Source organism: Jaculus jaculus, chromosome 3 (assembly GCF_020740685.1).
Source record: "Jaculus jaculus isolate mJacJac1 chromosome 3, mJacJac1.mat.Y.cur, whole genome shotgun sequence".
Lineage (NCBI taxonomy): Eukaryota > Metazoa > Chordata > Mammalia > Rodentia > Dipodidae > Jaculus > Jaculus jaculus.
This window is the reverse complement of record NC_059104.1, coordinates 69,014,638-69,033,522: the sequence shown is the minus strand read 5'-3', so window position 1 is coordinate 69,033,522 and position 18,885 is coordinate 69,014,638. Positions and strand designations below refer to the sequence as shown.

At 39.2% G+C, this 18,885-nt stretch overlaps 1 protein-coding gene across 1 annotated transcript in view; it reads left to right on the top strand.

Annotated features, from left to right (window-relative positions):
• The window catches only part of Sucla2 (succinate-CoA ligase ADP-forming subunit beta), a 73,413-nt gene that overhangs the window by 44,748 nt on the left and 9,780 nt on the right, over positions 1–18,885 (top strand). Inside the window, exons 5-8 of the mRNA XM_004665878.2 lie at positions 1,677–1,805; positions 4,252–4,390; positions 18,352–18,513; positions 18,599–18,741. Coding sequence (XP_004665935.1) covers positions 1,677–1,805; positions 4,252–4,390; positions 18,352–18,513; positions 18,599–18,741 — 573 coding nt within the window. The remainder of the gene's footprint in view (positions 1–1,676; positions 1,806–4,251; positions 4,391–18,351; positions 18,514–18,598; positions 18,742–18,885) is intronic.

Below are 18,885 nucleotides of genomic sequence, written 5' to 3'. Positions count from 1 at the left end.
GCTCTCCTGAAGCTTAGAATTGTTGTGTTATGCTCAAATCAAATAGCAGAAATTTTATTGTGTTGCCTATTTTTGAGTGTATAGTGCACACATAAGAATTATATACACACTTTGGGTTGGATAGATGGCATAGTGGTTAAAAGCTTGCCTGTGAAGCCTAAGGACCCTGGTTCAAGGCTTGATTCCCTAAGACCTACGTAAGCCAAATGCCCAAGGTGGCGCATGCTTCTAGAGTTCATTTGCAGTGGCTGGAGGCCCTGGTGTGCCCATTCTTTCTCTCTTTCTTGCTCTCGAATAAATAAATAAAATTTTTTAAAAAGAATTAAGTGCACACTTTGTGTAATACCTCTAGAACTTTGTTTTGTTTGTTTAGTTCAGACAGGGTCTCACTATGTAGCTGGTCTTGAACTCACTGTGTAGCTCAAGTTGGCCTTGATCTTGTGTCTGGCTCGTGTGGTTGGCTTGGGAATTGAACCTGGGCCTGCAGGTTTTGGAAGCAAAGCTGAGTCATCTTCCTAGTCCCTGAGTTTATTTTTAAGTATTTTCTTGTTTGATGCTGTTGCAAATGGGATTATTTCCTTTTCAGATTTATTGTTAGTATTTGAAATGTCATTGATTTTTTCTTTTTGGTTTTTTACTTTTCAATATTGTTAAAATCAGTGTGTGTATGTATGTGTATGTGTGTGAGATCTGCAGAATTTTCTATGAATAAGATCATCTCATCTGTGATTGGAGATACTATTTTCCACTTTGTGTGCTATTTTATTTTGTTTTCAGGTGGGATCTTACTCTAGCCCAGGCTGATCTGGAACTTTTTTTTTATTATTAATTTTATTTATTTATTTATTTATTTATTTATTTAAGAGCGACAGACAGACACTGGAGAGGGAGAGAATGGGCGCGCCAGAGCTTCCAGCCTCTGCAAACGAACTCCATATGCGTGTGCCCCCTTGTGCATCTGGCTAACGTGGGACCTGGGGAACTGAGCCTCGAACTGAGGTCCTTAGGCTTCACAGGCAAGCGCTTAACCGCTAAGCCATCTCTCCAGCCCTGATCTGGAACTTTTATTGTAGCCCATAGTGACCTCAAACTCATGGCTCTTGATTGCTAATAGGAAAGAAATGGTGGTAGGAGCATGAAGCAGCTGGCCACATTGGATCTTCAGCCAGAAAGCAGAGACAGGTGAATGCTGGTGCTTAGCTAGTATTCTCTGTTTATGCAATCTAGCCATTGCAGTCGTTGACTTCCAGTAGCAATGAGTGAGTGAGTGGCATCAGCCGGCAGTGCCTGCTGGTGTGACAGTGCCTGAATGGGCAGTGTTTCCATAATTTTCTAATGTATTTACTTCCAGCAATACTGTAGTGCCTTCAGTTTGAATGAAACATGCATAGATTCTACTTCCTTCATTTGATTATTTTTACGTATTTGGTATAAGTTTTTGTGTATTTGATCCTTTTTTCTTGCAAGTAAGCCATTATCTTATTATTATCTCTTTTGGTTCCTTCCCATTGTTTTAGTTGAGTGTTTGTGAGGGGGCACTCTGCTGGATATAGAAAAATAAATTATCAAGAATGTTTTAAAATAAAGAACAGAGATGTTGTGCACAGGTAGGTTTTAAAACTTTATGAAGAACCTACAATAAAATCTAGATTTTTTTTTTTTTCCTCCTTTGCTAGGGTCCTGTGTTAATAGGAAGTGCACAAGGTGGTGTTAACATTGAAGATGTTGCTGCTGAAAACCCTGAAGCCATAGTTAAAGAACCTGTTGATATCATGGAAGGCATCAAAAAGGAACAAGCTGTCTCAGTATGTTGTACTCTGAAATGCTTTTAGTTTTTAAGTAGATAATTATAGCTTAGCAAAAATAATTTGTAAAAATTTAAGTGATTGTCATACTCAAAATTCAAGACAAATTAATCTTGTTTACAAATATTTCACTAGGTATCTTTAAAAGAGAGATTTTTTAAAAAAAGGGCCACTGTATCATGATTGTAGTTAGTAACATTTAAAAATAATTCTCTAGTGTCTTCATATACATCCAGTCACTCAAAATTTCTTATTTCAAATTATCATTTCTTTTATAATTTACTTATGGGTTCTTTCATTGTGATTGATCTGATATAGATCCCTTTATAATTTATAAGTCTCCTTTTCCACAACAAGTTCTTTCTATTTTAGTTTTGTTTTTTTTTTTTATCGTATGTGGTGATTATCAATGATTGTTTTTCCATTTTATATCCTGATTGTGTCATAGTCACCTTCAAAGAATTTTAAGATTTTTCTATTACTGAAAGTAAAAAGAATGTGTACTGGTGTTTTCTTTAATACCTATAAATTGTACATGCAGGTAGGAAGTATCCTATGTCTTAATGATGAATCAATTGCTTTATTTTGGGAACATATATGGATACTTAAGAATCTCATGAATTATATGGATTTTCTTTTAGTATATACGTACACAATAAATTTTGCTTATAATTTCTCTGGTACTCTGTACTGTCCTTTAGTGCCTTCTTGGTCCACACCTCTGCTTCCTCCAGATCAACCATAGAATTTAATACTTTGTCATGTGATAGCTGCTTGGTAATATTTGTAATGATTGATTAAATGGTTGGGTTTAGGTCTGAAAATAAGTTACATTGTTTGGCTTGGGTATAAACATGAATGGTTCATCTTAAGCTTGAAATTAACCATTAGTTATTGGGAAAACAATGCTTAATAGGGCTGAAGTGTAGTAAAAGCAAAATGTGACCCAAGGCTCAAAGGAGATAGGGAAACATTTCAATGGTGTGTTTCAGAGGGACAGAAATTTGATTGAGAAGTGTGGGTGAGAATGAAATTTTAATGAGAAAGAAAATACTTGATTTATAAGAATACTTGAAAGAATAATATGCTCAGAATAAAATAAGCTAATATGCTAAAATAAGCATTTTGATGCCTTGCACAGTGCTTGGCAAATTAATGTCACATTGGATTGATAATAGTTATATTAGATTTTTAAGTCTTTCAAGTCAATAAAACTAATGAGTTGTGATCTAGTCTTGTAGCAAAGTAGAACCTTATGTTTTACTACTCTTTATTTAAAGTATATCTTAGCTAAAAATTACATTCCTTTGTTTGGTATCTACTGTACTGTTTTTGCTACTTGAATCCTCATAAAGCATAGTCACCTTCAAAGAATTTTAAGATTTTTCTATTACTGAAAGTAAAAAGAATGTGTTGCAGCTTTTGAGAGTAATTCAAAAGACAAAGGATTATTTGCACCCCAGAGCATCATCATCTTCTACTTCTGTGTTTTGGAATTGTTTACAGAACTTTGGAAGTGATGGATATTTGTTTCTGTACAAATTTTGTGAACTAGAACTGCTGGGTTAGGGAGGATCTTTATTTTGATGTTTAAAAAATTCTGCAGATATTTATTAACGGAATTTCTGCTGAGAACTGTAACTCTTCTACTAAAGAAGCTTAAATACTTTTACCTTTGGGGTCTGTACAGCATGTATTAAGTGTTAATACTCATTTGAATTCTTGTGTTCTCATTGTTTGGTAGACTCTTTCTTTCTTATGATTATTACCAACAAATTTTTTATGGATACATCGTGTGTTAGTACCCTCTTTTCCCTTGTCCCTACCCCCATTCTGTTGGGGTCACTCCTCAGTGGGGTTGCAAGTATTCCCTATGGGGTTGTGGTTTATGCGTTGTAGGAGCAGCGGTCAATAATTCTGTGGGGGACAAAATGTGTGCATGATGTGTCAACCTGTGGCTTTTAATAATCTTTTATGCTGCTTCTTTGGTAGACATTTTTTAAATTACACAAAAGGTGTAAAATACAATGACTTAATATTTTAGCCATTGTTTAAACCATTGTAATTATCAATCCACTTTTTTTTTTTTTAATGCTGCATGGCACTCTAAAAGTGCCAAGTGGATTAAAAGTCCATTTTTAATGTGGAGTTTTAATGTTACAAGCCTCTTTTTCAGTTTATGTGGGTCATAAGCATGGAGACAGGATGCAAGCTATAGATTGAGCACTAGAATTCTAATAAGTGTGAATGGCAAGCCCTCAAATTGTCTGAATCATTTTCTTATTTGTTCTGTTTAAAACAGTAATGGATCTGGTTCAGTGATTGCTTCAGAAGTGACTTATGCTTATCTTTACAATGAAAACTTTAAATGATAGTTTTTTTGTTTGTGGTATTTTAATGCTTACTGGGCATACTATGGAAATTATTACCTAAATTTTTTTTTCAGCTTGCACAGAAAATGGGATTTCCATCTTCTGTTGTGGATTCTGCAGCAGAAAACATGATGAAGCTTTATAACCTTTTTCTGAAATATGATGCAACCATGGTAGAAATAAATCCAATGGTAGAAGATTCAGATGGAGATGGTAAAGTATCTGCATTTTTTAGGTATTTGTTATGTTTACTCAAAAGGAAGTGAACTTATTCCTTTGTAGAAGCTTATGATGAATTGAATGTGAATAAATATGAAAGAAACCCATTAAGACAAATATTTATGCACACAGATTAGAGTAGCATTGTCTAATTTGGTGACCATCAGTCACATTAGTCCCATTTCAAGTGTTCCATAAGCACATGTGGTGACCATACTGGATAGCACAGATGATGAACAGTTTCCCCACTGAAGGAGGTCCTTTTGGGCTGGAGTATTGAGGGATATGGTAAGTACTTAGCTTTCTTTTGGAGAAATTACCCATCTGGTTCTTCATGACTCTTGGGTGTGTAACAAGATACACTCACACACTAAGGTCATTTTACTATTTTTAACTGCTAGAGAAGTAGGATTAGGGTTGTGCTTTTGACTTAGTTGGTGACCTGATTACAGTGTTGTAAAGAAGTATTCTGATGTCACTTTAATGGTTGTACCATTTAGAGATGCTTCAGTGACAAATCAGATTTTGATCATTATGCTTTCTACTATGTTTTATAAGTGTAAGTTGCTTTATTCTAGTGTTTAATAGTCTTCAGCTTTTCTTGATGTTTTGTATTAAGTACTTCTTTTGTTGTAATTTATTTGATTTTGTTTCAAGTCTCTGGGTAATTTATTCTCCTTAAGTATTTGTAATCCATTTTTCACTTTTATACTTCCGATTACCTTTGTTCTTTACTAAATAAATACATTTTTGTTTGGGCATTTATATGATAGTGTAAAGAATGAATGAATTCTTTTGTGATAATAAAAGTAGTTTGTAATAAAACATAACATATGGCTGGCTGGGCATGGTGACACACACCTTTAATCCTAGCACTTGGGAGGCAGAGGTAGGAGCATCACCATGAGTTCAAGTCCACCATGAGACTACATAGTTAATTCCAGGTCAGCCTGGACCAGAGTGAGACCCTACCTCAAAAAATCAATCAATCAATCAATAAAATTTAAAAAAAATAATTAAACTTTTAAAAAAGATTTTATTTTTGTTTATGTATTTATTAGATAGAGAGGGGGAGGGAGGGAGGAAAGGAGAGAGAGAGAGAGAGAGAATGAATGGGAACACCAGGGCCTGTAGCCACTGCAAACGAACTCCAGATGCATGTGCCACCATGTACATCTGGCTTATGTGGAATCGAACCTGGGTCCTTAGGCTTCTCAGGTGTGCACCTTAACCACTAAGCCATCTCTCCAGCTCATATTTGAACTTTTTTGAAGAGTGAGGAGCTGTTACATATTTTAAAAATGCATTTAGTAAATAATTACTTTTTTTCATTTTTCAAGGCAGGATTTTACTCTAGCTCAGGCTGACCTGGAATTCACTATGTAGTCTCAGGGTGGCCTCATGGTGATCCACCTACCTCCTCCTTCCACGTGCTAAAATTAAAAGCATGAACCATCACGCCTGACAATAATTACTTTTGCAAACCATGTTATATTATTTTTCTGATTATATAACTTGAGAGAGGACAGTTAATATTGAACATAACCCTTCTGTTGCAGTCAGGATCGCATTGCTGGTAGAAATCACCCAACCAAGAGTAGCTTGTGGGAAAAAGGTTTATTTTGGCTTACAAGCTCAAGGGGAAGCTCCATGATGGGAGTGGGGGAAACGATCGCATGAGCAGAGGGTGGACTTCACCCCCTGGCCAACACAAGGTGGACAATAGCAACAGTAGCATGTGCCAAACACCGGCAGGGGTAACTGACTATAACACCCATAAGCCCGCCCCCAACAAAACATTCCCTCCAGGAGACGTTAATTCCCAAATCTCCATCAGCTGGGAACCTAGCATTCAGAACACCTAAGTTTATGGGGGACATGTGAATCAAACCACCACATTCCTCCCCTAACCTCCATAAACTAATATCCATACATGATGTAAAATACAATGCCTTCAGTCCAACTTTAAAAGTCCCCACAGTCCAAGATCTTTTAACTGAGCCATAATACCAAAAGATTCGCCCCCCCCCCCCCAAATCCATAATGGCACAGAATAAACTTTCACACTACAAAAGATGGCACTGGGCATAGCAAAGAAATACTCAAGCAATACATGATTAAAAACAGTCAGGGAAGACATCAAATTCTGTAGCTTCGAATCCAACAACTCTAGTTAGTGACAAATCTCTAAGTCTGATAATTTTAACCAGCAGCAAAAGTTTCTGGCATTAGCCTGGCATGGTGGTGCACGCCTTTAATCCCAGCACTTGGGAGGCAGAGGTAGGAGGATCGCCAATTGCCGTGAGTTCAAGGCCACCCTGAGACTCCATAGTGAATTCCAGGTCAGCCTGGGCTACAGTGAAACCCTACCTCGATAAAACAAAACAAAACAAAACAAAACAAAAAAGTTTCTGGCATTCTAGTTCCACCCCTCAAGCTAGGCTACTCACAGTCCCGGAAAACTTCATCAGGGCCGGCAGCTCTCCTTGGAAGCCATCTCGTGGTCCTGGCATCTCCACTGCGTCTTTACTGCAAGCCACGGTTCATCCTCATGGCCTCATGGGGTCTCCATGCAGGCATCCAGCAAACCTGCTTCACACTGCCCATGGCCATTTCCAAAACACAAGACTGTGTTGCAAACTCTCTCTTTCCTGCATTTCTTATACTCCACAATACCAGGTAGGGTGCCAATTTATTAATTCATGGGGGGAATAAAGCAGACTTTGAAGAACAGGACTCCTTGAGCACTCAGGCCCCTTCAAAAGAGTCTGCACTCTTCCTGTTGCCCCAGCGAAGGTCAACTATCAAAGTCTCAAAGGTTGTAATCTCTCAATTGCAGCTGAACAGGCAACAGTTCACCCAAAGATTTTGCTTGCTGTGCCATATCCTTCTGCTCACACCAATTCATTTCTACGCAAAGCACCCCTGCACAACTTTTCAGGACATGGGCATAACAGCAAGCTTCTCACACAAATTGCTAGCCCAGTGCAGGCAAAGCTCTTTCTCACCCTCATAAGCCAACCCTCACAGTCCATAGTTTTTGCTGCATTTAGGTCTTTCAACTCTGACAAGAATAGTCCATCAAGCTGTACTTACAGCACAGCATCTCTTAGGCCAAGGTTTCAAATCCTTCCACATTTCTCTTGAAAATCAGCTCTAAAAGGCCAAAGCCACATAGTCAAGGTGTCTAGCAGCAATCCCACTCCTCAGTACCACTTTACTGTTACAGTCAGGTTCACATTGCTAATAGAAATCACCCAACCAAGAACAGCTTGTGCCAAAAAAAAAAAAAAAAAAAGGTTGATTTTGGCTTACAAGCTCTAGGGGAAGGTCCACAATGGCAGGGGAAAATGATGGCATGAACAGAGGGTGGACATCACCTCCTGGCCAACACAAGGTGGACAATAGCAACAGGCGAATGTGCCAAACACTGCAATGGGGAAACTGGCTGTAACACCCATAAGCCCGCCCCCAACAATACACTCCCTCCAGGAGGCATGCATTCCCAAATCTCCATCAGCTGGGAACCTAGCATTCAGAACACCTAAGTTTATGGGGGGACACCTGAATCAAACCACTCCATCCTCTGAATTACTTCCACCTGTGAATTTCAACAGTCATTCTGTTGCTGAGAGATGTCTCTTATTAACATTTTTTAATGTATTCAAGTTTTCTTGGGGGGAGTTCGAAGTAGGGTCTCACTCTAGCCTAGGCTGACCTGGAATTCATTATGTAGTCTCAGTCTGGCCTTGAAGTCAAAGTGATCCTCCTAAATTGTCCTCCACAGTGCTGGGATTAACAGCCTGTGTCCACCCCCCACCCCCCACCCCCGCCCAACCAGGAAGGTTTTCTTCTTTCCATTTAAATTTATGTATATTTAGAAGTAATTATTTTCCCTGGTGATGGGCATTGTATATTTTGTAGAGGAAATTTGTTAAGTGCCAAGAAACATGTATAAAGGAAATTAGAATCCCTGTAACATTAGTGCCCTTTTAGTTACCATATAATTGATTTCTACCTTTTCTGTAATTGGGATCATACTGTCTGTTCAATTGGTATATTTTGCTCTATGCATTTAGTTATACTGTATTTTTTTTTAATGTTAAGTGTTTTCCAAAAGACAGTTTTTAAAGACTTGTAATTTATATTGTTAACTCTAAGTGAATTTCTTTTATGTAGATTCTTAGAGGTGGGATTTTGGGGGTCAAATAGTATTTTTTTAAATGACATCTTTTTTTAAACATTTATTTGAGAGAAAGATGGAGGGAGGAGAGAGGGAGAGAGAAAGAGAGAGAGAGAGAGAATGGGCATGCCAGGGCATTCAGCTACTGCAGATAAATTCCAGATGCATGCTTTCCCTTGTGCATCTGGCTTATGTGGGTCCGGGAGAATCAAACCAGGATCCTTTGGCTTTGCAGGCAAACACCTTAACTGTTAAGCCATCTTTCCAGCCCTTTTTTTTTTTTTTCTTCAAGCTGACCTGGAATTCATTATGTAGTCTCACAGTGGCTTCAAACTCAACAGTGATCCTCCTAACATCTGCCTTGCAAGTGCTGGGGTTAAAGGCATGTGCTACCACACCCAGTCAAATAATACTATTTTTAACTTATGTTTTGATTATTGTGTGAGTGACAACATTTTGAGACATATTTTTCTAGGTAGTGTCCTTCTCCTTCTCCCTTCCTCTTTCTGTTCAAATAACCATTCAGATGCTTTGCCAGAAATTTGTTTTTGTGGTCAGATAGTTTCTCTTCTGTCTGTCTTGTTTCATATGCCTTTCTCTTGCAGAGATGCTTCTGTGTCTTTTAATCTAGGGTAATGTAATTTCAGAATCCTTATCTTAATCACATCCAAAGAAATTTTACCGTATGGTGTTTGACACTGTTCCTTAGGAACAACAGTTGCCATCTTTATCTGAAGCAGCTGTGACCACCTAGAACACACCTTGATAATGGGGCTGGTTGACATTCCAGCACCGAAAGAGTGGGTGAGAGAGGGTCAGTGGATTCTCATATGATATTTCATGTGTCCCCTTGACAGTTGTATGACACACATGTTCTCGTGGCCTTCGGGGGAGATAGAGAATATAGAGGGTCAAAGATCGGAGCTCCGTCTGTGTAGCTATTGGGAGGTCATTGTCCATGCTGGGAGTGAGACTTGGTGATGCTATAGCTGCTTTGTGGTTATCCATGCTCTTATAAGTAGCTCCTCACCCCTGCTCTGCAAGGAAACCCAATAAATTTGTAGGTGCACCTGGTTGAACTTCAGTGGAATCATCCTTCAGAGTGTCATGTATCTTTGTCTATGTGGAAAAAAGCACTCTTGGCTTCCCCCAAGAAAGGGTTCATGCCACACAATAGTATATAGCACTTATGGGTTCAATGAATTCAGTCTCTTTGGTTGATTTTCATTCAGTTTTCTATAGTTCAAGAAAACAAAAACATGTTCTTCCTTACTAACTGAATAAATATGATATGTATTTTTGTATTTATTTATATGATTTAAAACTATGAAGAATGCTTCATGCATGCTAGTGCATGCCTTTAATCCCAACAGTGGTTGGGGGAGGGGACAGAGGTAGGAGAATCACTCTTGAGTTCAAGGCCAGCCTAAAACTACACAGTGAATTGTAGGTCAGCCTGGGTTAGGGCAAGACCCTACCTCCAAAAACCAAAATAAATAAAGTAGCAAAGTATTTTTTTTTAGTTTTTATTAGCATTTTCCATGATTATACAAAAATATACCATGGTAATCCCCCCCCCACTTTCCCCTTTGAAATTCCATTCTCCATCATATTATTATTATTTTTTTCTCATCTTATTCCTTTACTTGAAGATTTTGCTTCTACTGCCCTCAGCTATTCTCATTCATTCTGTCCTCATGTTTGGTGCTTTGGTTTTTTTTTTTTTTTTTTTTTTTTTTTTTTTTGAGGTAGGGTTTTACTGTAGCCCAGGCTAACCTGAAATTCACTATGTAGGCTCAGACTGCCCTCAAACTCAGTGATCCTCCTGCCTTTGTCTCCCAAGTACGGGTATGTGCCACCATGCCTGGCACTATGTTTTCCTGCTGTTCATTTGTTAAGTAAGCCATTTAAAAATATATTCTTAATTACCCATTTATAGAAAATACTACAAACTATATACATTTTGCTTCTTAATTTGTCTAATAACATATCCTTCATAATTTCTCCATGTTTATGGGCTCTTACTAAGTTTGCTAATTTCTATCATTTGATCTGAGTATTTGTCTAAGTTTGCTTTCAATTTTGTTTGGTTTTTTGTTTTTGTATACAGCCAGGTTTCATTTTGATTTCCATTGCTTTTATGCTGCAGTTGTTTTCCTTGTCCTAAAATCAGAAACTGCAGTACATTCTGTTTTTATTGTTTCATCTTTAAAAAATTTAATTTTTTTTCAATTAAAATTTTATTCTGACTTTTTCAAATTTTTTAAAATAACATGACCTTTCCCACTGGTATTTGCTACTTCTTCCTGTCATATCAAAGCATCTTATTCCATAGATGTGAGTTTTCTATCTTTTTCTTCTTAGAAAGTTATTTCTTTTTTTTTTGTAACTTGGGTGAACTTGGGAGTATATTATGTTAGGTGAAAAACAATCAGACATGAAGATAAGTACTATGTGAATGTTGATCTTATAGAGAGTTAGAAGGGAAATGGGGAGATGGTTCAGTGGTTAAAGGTACTTGCTTGCAAAGCCAGATAACCCAGGCTTATTCCCCAATACCCACATAAAGCTAGATATACAAAGTGGCGCATACATCTGGAGTTTATTTTCAGTGGCAAGAGGCCCTAGCACGTCCATTGTCTGTCCTCTCTTACCTTGCAAATAAATAAATAAATATTTAAAAAGGAGAAGGGTGTTTACTAGGGTTGGGGGTGGAGAAAATTGGGAGATGTTGGTCAGAATATCAGTTTTTCAGTTAAAAGGTGAATAAGTTTGTAGACTTAATGTGTAGTAGGTAACTATTTGATACTGAGTAGTATATGTGTAGAAGAGAGATTGATTTGTATGTGTAGTGTGTGATGTGTGGTTGGTTTATGCATGTGTATATGTATATTCACCTGGAGGCCAGAGAATGTCAAGTGTCATTTCTCTAGCATAAATCCCATCATATTTCCTTGAGGCAGAGTCTTTCTGAATAGAAGCTGCAGTTTGGAAGCCACAGCAATTTTCTGGTCTTGGCTCACCACAGGACTGTGGTTACAGCCATATGTGCTATGGCTAGCTGTTTATGTGGGTTCTGCGAAATTGAACTCAGTCAGTCTCAGGCCCTCATGCTCGCAGCTTACCTGCTGAGCCATCTCCTCAGTCTGCAGAGATGTTTATTTAATTTATGGTTTTAGAACTGAAAATCCCACGTTGGGTAGCCCCTCCTGTTTAGATTCTGATGAAAGCCTTGTGGCTGTCACATTACATTTGTGAAGCACATTTGGAAGTAGTGTGGTATGCCAGAACACCAGAAGGATTCATAAAACAGGCTTGCTCTTTTTATTATAACCTGTTCTTATAGGAACTAACCAGCACCCCAGGAATACTATGTGAACTATGTGTATCCTTCCAGAGATAGCACCCTCCAATAGTTGGTTGCATTAACCTTTTTCCCTAAAGGTTCTGTCTACCACTTCCTAAATACCACCACACTGGGGGCCTTTGAGGGTTACATTCAAACCATATACAAATGCTGGCATTTCTATTCCTAGATAACCTTTAACATCCATTTGTAAGATTTAAAAATATTATATATTTTATTGAAATTGGATTAGTTCTAAAAAATAGTTGGGAAAATTAACATCATCATACTAGACAATTTTCTAACTAGAAGTCCCTTTCTATATATTTAATTTTTAAATGATGTTCGTTTTTTATTTCTGTGGGCATATCTCTGTATAGATTCATTTCTAGAATGTTTTATCTTTTGGTTGCTGTTTTAAATGGGATCTTTTGTGCCATTTTCTACCATAGAGACTTGATTTTGATGTACATCTGTAGCTTTTAATTCTATCTATTGTTGTCTTTATTTTCCTTAGTCTTTAAAAAGTATCTCAAATGTATTTCAACCCACCTCCATGTTTTGGCTTTTCTTTTATCATAGTTTTGAATTTTGACCTCACAAAAGATGCCTTTTGGGTATATACTGCTTTCTTGTAATTGTTTTCAAATTTATGGTTTTCATTGCTTAATGAAATCCAGCAAGGCACAGTTGTTAGCATTTTACAAATGTGAGCCCCTTTAGTTCTTTCAACAGTTATAACAGTCTGTGAGGAAGGTGCTACCTCTGTGTCTTGTCTCTCTGCCCAACAATGAGACTTGTGTGTTGGCCCCCCCCCCCCCCGCCACACTTACTCCCAGGGCCATCTGGCCATCTACAGATCAAGCCTTTCCGGGGAAAGCACCAAGTGACACATTACAGGTACATCTGCCTGGACTGGCCCAGAACTTTATTATTCCTGATCTACTTCTTGCCCCTGGGGAACAGCATAACTCCCACCTCCTCTTTTTTTTCCTTCCTAAATTCCAGGAATTGTTTTGGACTTTTCTTCAGGGCTATAAGGCAGCTTTTTGATCCTGCCATTTTACAACTCTTTAAGAGTAGGAGAATCTTACATTTTCTTTTGGCCTGTGATCTTAATTACTTTCACTGTTCCTTCTGGGGGACATTCAACAATAAAAGTTGGCCATGCCATCTAGTATAATGGGCTTGGTGGAGAACATCCCCCACAATGAAATGGCACTGCTCAGAACAGAAATCATTCTGCAGCTTTAGGGCTGTGAGCCGCATACATACTCATATATACACATTAATTTTAAGTGTACTTTTCATATGAACTCCAGACAACCATTTCCCTTTCACATATTCATTCAGAAACTATGCATTCCCATTTTAAATTTCTATTTTATTTACAACTCTGGAGATTAAAACCAAACCTTGTTAGTGGGAGCATGGTGTTTTCAGTCTGGGTCCTCCCTGGGGACAGCAAGTATCTGGGAAAATGTTATCAGTTAAGTGGGCATCAGGTTAGGTCATAGGCCTGGATAGGTAGCAAAATTTTTTAGTATAGCATGTTGGATCAGTGGTGAAAGGCCTTAAAATGTTGTTCAATCTGGGGTAAATCAGACTTGGGAAAAGGGAACGTGAATGATTCCTTCAGTAGTCTGCGACCTCATGTAAAGAGTACATTCCGTCCCTGCTAGAATGAGTATGCTGGGCAAGAAGGGACAGAGGAAGAGAAGAGATGGTAGTGGCGGGGGGCCACAGAGAAGAACAGGAGACAGATGAAGCTGTTGGGGCCAGGTCATTTGTGGCGACCAGGTTAAAAGTAGAGAGTGAGGATGAGTATGGGGGAGGGGCTGAATGAAAGTGTATTCCTGAGACCTTGCCTAGAAGGACCTGGTGAGAAGAGCAGGTAAAGCAGAGAGTGAGCGAGAGAGAGATAGAGAGAGAGGGGGGGGGGAGGGAGGGAGAGAGAGAGGGAGAGAGAGAAAGCAAGCATGAGCACGTGTGAGCGCACTGTGCACAGAGAGTGGAAAGTGCCTGAATATAGAGTATTTAGGACCACCTGTCTGTATGTTTGCAGAAGTTTTTAAATCAGTGAGAATTTGGAAATCAAAAGTACCTTCTCAGGCTATTTGGACCCATTGTCTATCTTATATTGTGGCCAGGCAGAGTTCCAGAGAAAGATCAGGCAATGAGGTATGATGTCATCCAAGAGTCGTAGAGGACTTAAGTTCTTAAGGAGACAGGGAAAGAGCAAAACAAGAGTTAGAGAAAGGAACCAGGGCTTAAGCTGGGTTTACGCAGAATAGCAGTATGACCCCCTGGTCCTTTAGGGTAACCTGAGCCTGTACCTCCCACGTGGGCAGAGGCCATACAGGTCACAACTGTTGGCTTTTTAGCCTGTTAGTGGGCAAGGCAGGCAACTGTGCTCCTGATGGAGTAAGCAGCTGACAGTGGAAGATGAGACCTCAGCAGGGAGGGGGAATGTGTCCTGAGAAGGTATAACCCAACCAAAAGACACCCCTTAGGGCAAGGTAGACTGGAGAGTGAGAGACCTGAGGTGTTGAGAGTACGTCTTTCTTGAGACTTGGGGTTGGGGCCCAAAAGCTGGTGAGGGTTGTAGCCTGGAGTGCTGGTACAGCTTCCATGAGGAGGGATTAAACCTGAGAACAGGCTGACTTGAGAGGGTCACTTAACAAGGAGGAGGGAGATGAAGAAGAGTGTTGCCAAATTGTGGTGGGTGTGAGAGCAGGAATCAGGCAGATATGGGCTGAATGAAGCCTTCAGAGGGTCAGTGCCAGCTTGGTGGTCTGGTCAGGGGAATGGAGGTCTGGCTGCCTAAGAGGGCAACCAGAAGCCTCCTGTTTAAGTCTGGGCACCAGATGTAAGGTTTGGGAGTGATCAAGACCACACAAACCACTCTGAGGCAAATATGAAAGCTTTTATTCAGGAAAAGCAAGAGCTCTAGGGCTGACTCTCGAGAGCAGTTTTCAGGTAGTGGGCTTTATAGGGCTTTTTCAGTTGGGGGAAGGTGAGGGAAGGAAAAGAACTCATTTGTTAAGTTGAATAAAAAAAAAGTTCCTGGTGCTGGAGAGATGGCTTAGTGGTTAAGCACTTGCCTGTGAAGCCTAAGTACCTGGGTTCAAGGCTCAATTCCCCAGGACCCACGTTAGCCAGATGCACAAGGGGGCGCTCGCGTCTGGAGTTCGTTTGTGGTGGCTGGAGGCCCTGGTGTGCCCATTCTCTGTCTCTCTTTCTCTCTCTGAAACTCTCAAAAAAATAAAAAGAAATAATAAAAAGATTTTTGAAAAGTTCCTTTAGGGGAGATTATTACATTAGCCCTTTAAAATACCTAGGGTGCAAGACCAGAACAGTGACCAGTTGACTTACAAAATAAGGAGGCAGGAAACCATGACCTGGGAGCATTGTTAGGCAAGGAAAGAATAATGGCTGGGCAGTTTCTTGAGGAATGTGGATAATCCACTTCCTTATGTCTCTGTCACTATTGTGCTGTCCTTGATGACTCCCATTTTGGGTGTCCATCCTGACCTAACAGGTCCTATGGGAGTTCTGTTTCTAATTTTTGAGATACCTCCATACTGATTTCCATAAAGGCTGTACTGGTGTACACTCGTTCTAGCAGTGGATGAGAGTTTTGGTCTTTGTTTTGCACATCTGTTGAGATGTATGTGTCTTCCGGCTTTTTAATTTTTCCTCTCCTTACACTGTTTTGGTTTGATTCTGATAGTTTATCTTTACTTGGATTTGTGTTAGGTAAGGGGAGTTGGCAGCCTGCTGCCTGAGTAATCAAATGGTTTGACAGCAGCCCTGATGTTAGCTAGGTAAGTAAAAGACAGTTGTGAAATTTGTCTCTTCCATAAGGTTCAGAGACAGCACTGCTAAGGTAGTGCTTATGGAAAAATGCATTTTCCTTCTTCCTTTGTTCTCTTCTCTCCCATTCTGTTCCCTTCTCCCCTTCTCTCCCTACTTCTTCTCTTCCCTTCCTTCCCTCTTCTTTCTTCCCTTCTCCCTCCTTCCCTCCCTTCCTTCCTTCTTTCTAAATGTGTCAATATTTAAGTAGCAGAGTGAGCAGGGGAAGGGGAAAAGTGGGGATCAAGTAAGAATGGGATATAAAGTATATGGTTTAGAGTTATGAAAAGTGGTAATGAAAATATTATACATTGGGTTTTGAAAAAGACACACATTAAAGTATAAAAATACTAAGAATAATTTAAAAGCTGAAAATAAACAATCAAATAAAATAGAAGGTATACCCTCAGTCACTATTACTTCCTAGTTGGGAAGATAGAAGATAGGATTTCTTTTCCCACAGGTGGAGGCAAAGACTTGCTGGTCTCAGCAGTTCAAACTACTTAGGCCATTATTGCCTTTTCAGCTGAGGAGGATTTCTATGACTAAAGAATGCCCTATCTAATGTCCTAGGCCAGCAAATTATAACCTTATCTCTGATGTTTTAGGAATTAGTCTGACTGTGCAGAGCTGCCTGTAATTAAGTCTCTACAGATGTGAAAGGCCTGCCCACCTTTGCTTACCTTTTTTTTTTTAAACAAAAATCTATTTTTATTATTTGTGCATGTATTTATATGTTTGTATATGGGAGGTCAGAGGACAACCTTGTGGTTCTTCTCATACTACTTCCACCTTCTTTTGAGACAGACTTTTGCTAGTTTGTTATTGCTGTTTGTGCACTTCCTGCTGTAGCATATTGGCATTTCAGATGCCTGGGCTACTTTGTACCTGACTTTATGTGTGCACTCAGGAAGTTTGGCCTGGCAGGCTTGCAATCAAGTACCTTTAGCCTCTAAGCTATCTCCCCAGTCCTTCGTGTGCTTCAGGATGCTACCGTACTTGACCCAAGTTACCCAAGTACTTCTTGTGATCATAATGCCGACGCAGTGATAAAGGTGGGGCATGAGGAGGCAGCAAGAATTTCTTAGCTTCAAAATCTCATGCTATAGTTCTGCCTCAGTGGTCACAGCCTGCTCTTCTGTAACTGCCTCTCTATACAAGCTGAATCTATCTCTGGTTTGGGGCTCAAAGTTTCACCTTCTCGTCTGTGTTGTATAGCAGCTGAATCTGCTCACATTTTGTCTGCTGAGGAACTGTATGAAAATTGTTACAAATAGACTGTAGTGATGAAGAGATAGAGTGCTGAATGATAAAGTCAGAGAAATAGCCTTCATTAGAGCCATTTTGTGTTGAGCTTCGTGATATATACCTGTAATATATACCTGTAATTCCATCACTTGAGAAAATGAGGCAGGATGTATGGGAAGTGGAGGCCGTCCTGCCCTTTGTTAGATTCGGGGCCCACAATAGAGGACCAAGACAATTGGTCAGAGTACAGCTTAGTGGTAGAGTGTTTGCCTAACATTTACAATGCCCTGGGTTGGATACATTTTTTTTAATTTAAAGTTTTATTTTTATTATTTATTTGGGAGAGAAAGAGAGAGGCATATAGAGAGAATGGGCATATCCGGACCTCTAGCCACTGCAAATGAACTCCAGAGGCATGTGTCTCTTTGCACATCTTGCTTACATAGGTCCCGGGGAATCAAACCTGGGTCCTTTGGCTTTGCAGACCAGTAACTTAACTGCTAAGCCATCTCTCCAGCCTTGGGTACAATTTTTAAACATTAGGAGTAAAAAAACAAACAAACAAACAAACAAACAAAAACCAACCTTTTTGTTATGAGTTGGAGATAGAAGCTGATTGAAATGGAGAGAATGATAGGAAAGAAAATTGAGATAAGGAGTTTAAACCCAGGTGTTGGTGGTTAATAAGTAATTTATATCCTGTCATCCATACACATTCTTGGGTGTTGTTATTTTTCTTATTTTTATTCTCCTTGCTTCTCTTCTTGTCTATTCTTCATAATTCTTTATAAAACCTATTCTTGTTTCCCCTTGGTTGAGGAGAGGGTGATTAGATAGGGTCTTATTGTCTAGGCTGGTCTTGAGCTTACTATGTAGCCAAGACTGGCTTTGAAGTCCACTACCTCTAAATGCTGGAATTATAGGTATTGGGATTTAGGCGATAGAAAAGTTGGAAAGGATTTATGATCTAGTAAAGACAGAACTGTTGCACCGGTGTTCGTGGTGATGAGAGGATTAGTAAAAAAAGCATGGACAGGTCGTCATTCTTGGAAAGGTTTAAGACTTCATAGTGTCTTTGAGGCATATTTTGTTGTTGTGGTTGTCCTCTTCTTCCTGCCCCCTCCTTTCTTCTGTGCTGGGATAAATATATACACAGTAACTTTGGACCACTTTAAATTCTCAACTATTCTCCTTTAAGAAACTGAAGTCATTGTGAACATAAATTTAAGTATTTTCAGTAAATAACATTGTTTTGTTTGATTATTCTATTGTTTATTATCGCTGTCTTGAGGTTAAGATTAGTCTCTTGTTTTCCCTTCAAAGTGCTGTGTATGGACGCAAAGATCAATTTTGATTCAAATTCAGCCTTTCGCCAGAAGAAAATCTTCGCTCTTCAGGATTGGACCCAGGAAGATGAAAGGGACAAAGCAGCAGCTAATGCAAACCTCAACTACATTGGCCTTGATGGAAACATAGGCTGTCTCGGTACCTCGTGTTTAAGTTGGCTTTTCTCAGCTTAATTTATTTCCTTCGATTGTTCCTTATACCAGTCATCTTCCCCTCTTGATAGTAAATGGTGCTGGTTTGGCTATGGCCACAATGGATATAATAAAACTTCATGGAGGGACTCCAGCCAACTTTCTTGATGTTGGTGGTGGTGCCACAGTCCATCAAGTAACAGAAGCATTTAAACTTATCACTTCAGATAAAAAGGTAAGGGTAGGGCTTATGTTTTAGAATTGAAATTACAAGAAATAGCTTGATTAATTGGTGGATGTTATGCTAGCTTAAACATTAAATTCTAAATGACTGCAATAATTTGGAAAAAGAAACTGACATTTTTTAAGTGAAATAAAA